This window comes from Cyprinodon variegatus, unplaced genomic scaffold (assembly GCF_000732505.1).
Source record: "Cyprinodon variegatus isolate N-32 unplaced genomic scaffold, C_variegatus-1.0 Scaffold1454, whole genome shotgun sequence".
NCBI classification, from domain to species: Eukaryota; Metazoa; Chordata; class Actinopteri; order Cyprinodontiformes; family Cyprinodontidae; genus Cyprinodon; species Cyprinodon variegatus.
Genome location: NW_015151907.1, coordinates 40506 through 42776, shown reverse-complemented (window position 1 = coordinate 42776; position 2271 = coordinate 40506). Strand labels below are relative to the sequence as shown.

At 47.0% G+C, this 2271-nt stretch overlaps 1 protein-coding gene across 1 annotated transcript in view; it reads left to right on the top strand.

Moving 5' to 3' along the window:
• Positions 1 to 2271, top strand: part of LOC107103464 (tenascin-like) — a 60175-nt gene that overhangs the window by 37811 nt on the left and 20093 nt on the right. The window contains exons 9-10 of the mRNA XM_015403184.1: positions 927 to 1016; positions 1851 to 2114. Of these exons, the coding sequence (XP_015258670.1) occupies positions 927 to 1016; positions 1851 to 2114 (354 nt within the window). The remainder of the gene's footprint in view (positions 1 to 926; positions 1017 to 1850; positions 2115 to 2271) is intronic.

The window sequence follows — 2271 nt, the reverse complement described above, 5'->3', positions numbered from 1 at the left end:
AAAATGAGAGTTTTAGGGTTTATAGGATAGTCAGGCTTTAAAATTAGAGTTTTAGGGTTTATAGGATGGTCAGTAGAGGTTTTCCTTCCTTTATCCTGTTGAATGTTTTCCTGTTAAACACAGAAACAGTCGCATTCAGCCCTGAATGGAGAAACACCACTTTCTGTCTGACGGTGAGAATCTGATGGGAGTAAATAGCTTCTCCTCCTCCTGCAGCAGACAGTATCGGCCATGCATTGATGCACACGGCGATCTTTGAGGTTGGCTGTTTGTTCGCTGCAGTACAGCAACCTTCAGACAACACGGACAAACAAGCAAGAAAAAAGCTTGAAAAATGAAGGAGTTTAGTCTTTGTTTCAGCCGGTCTTTGTCCTCGGGAGGCCCGGCCGCTGAAAATAAAGCACTCTGTTCATTCAGCTGACATCCAACCCCACCCCCCCGCTTCCACACACACCTCAGCACTTCTTTCACACACTTATTATCTGTAATTGCCTTCACGCTCGTGATTTTATTGATAATGAGTTTCCTGGGCATTAGGTGCAATTTCATGCAGGAGAGCCCAGCTCGCTGTGACCTCTGTGGGAGTTAATAAAGGAATTAGAGGAGATCAGTGTGAGAGAGAACCTGATTGTAAGGAGCAAACAGCCCACTGTAGAACTGCAGAGTGTTTCTGATCTGCAACAAGGGCTCTATAGATCCATCAATGCAGATACGGCGCTGATGCTCCGCTGTGAACGCAGGATCACCATGAAACACAATTAGGCTCCAATCTATTGTTCAATCAGGCCACAAGAGAGCGTGTTGTTCCCCTGGAGCCATTAGCTGCAACAGCTGGCCACTTGGCTGAACACCCCCCCTCACTGCATCACATGATGGAGGTTTCTCTCTTCACAACATCACACCTTCATGTTCCTCATGTTCCACAGGCCTGAAGCCAGGAACGGAGTACGGGATGGGCGTGACGGCGGTGAAAGATGAGCGGGAAAGTCGGCCCACCACCACCAACGCAGTCACAGGTGAGATTTCCTGTAGAAAAATACCTTTGCTTCCATTTCTACTCAATCTATTATCTACGCTGGCCAAGAGTGACAAACGCACTGCAGATACATTAATACGCAGCAAAATAAACAGCAAACACTGCGATTAGGCTAGAAACACGATAGGACTAGTAGACAGGCATTGAGACCAACACGTGCAAAGAAGAAACGCTGAACAAGAAAAAAGGCGGAGTCACAGAAATTAGCAGCAAGGTGCAAACGCCCTGCAAACGCTTGATGATGCAAACAAACGAAACCAAACTACACGTTAGGAAAAGCTGCGGTGCTCCAGCCCAGCATGGAGAGACGCTCCCAGACTCATACGGGATAAAGGGGGTCGGGTTCAGAGAGAACTGTGCCCCCTAGTGGCCTGGAGGACTGCCATTATGCAGGGCTAATTTAAAGCTTCTGACTCGCAGCTCTTTTTTTTCTTACATATTTTCCCTTTCTATGTGCTTAAGCATCATTTATATGTTTGCAGCACGTTTGCACTTTACTGCTCTTCCTTTTCATTTTTCCTTCCAGTTTGTTTTTCTCTTAGTTAAATATTTGCAGCACAGTTTTGCTCCTTGGCCACCATCGATATCAACTCTAGGCTTTCTGTTTTATTCATGCTTTTTATTTTGAAACACTAACTCTATCAGCAATATCTGGTTAATACCTGCTGAACTGGAGCATCTATTTAATGACAATCTATGATAAAGAACTGTAACTTCTGTAGTTTTCTGCATAGAAAATCCTCCAAATTCCTTCCTGCTGACTTTAGGTCCAATCTGCATGATTTATCTCTATTTGCGTGTTTGTACCAAACAGCCCTGGATGCCCCCAAAGACCTGTCTGTAGCAGAGGTAACGGAGACCACCATGACGCTGGAGTGGAAGCGGCCGGTGGCCAAACTGGACTCCTACAGGCTGGTCTACGTGTCTGCTGATGGTCAGAGGGCTGAAGACACGGTGGCAGCCAGCTCTGACTCTCACACCCTGAGGGGCCTGAACCCTGGCATGATGTACACCATCAGCATGACCGCAGAGCGGGGCCGCAGGAACAGCGTCCCCGCCACCGTCTCAGCTCCCACAGGTCAGCATGTCCAGCTGCTTTCTGCCGCATCATGAGCTGCTTTAGGACGACAGAGGAAAGAAGAAAACAGGTTCTAGTTAGCATTTAGATAAACCATGACCAGAACATCACTAACCATGACCTATTAACCCAACCATTACCAGCAGAGTTCTCACTC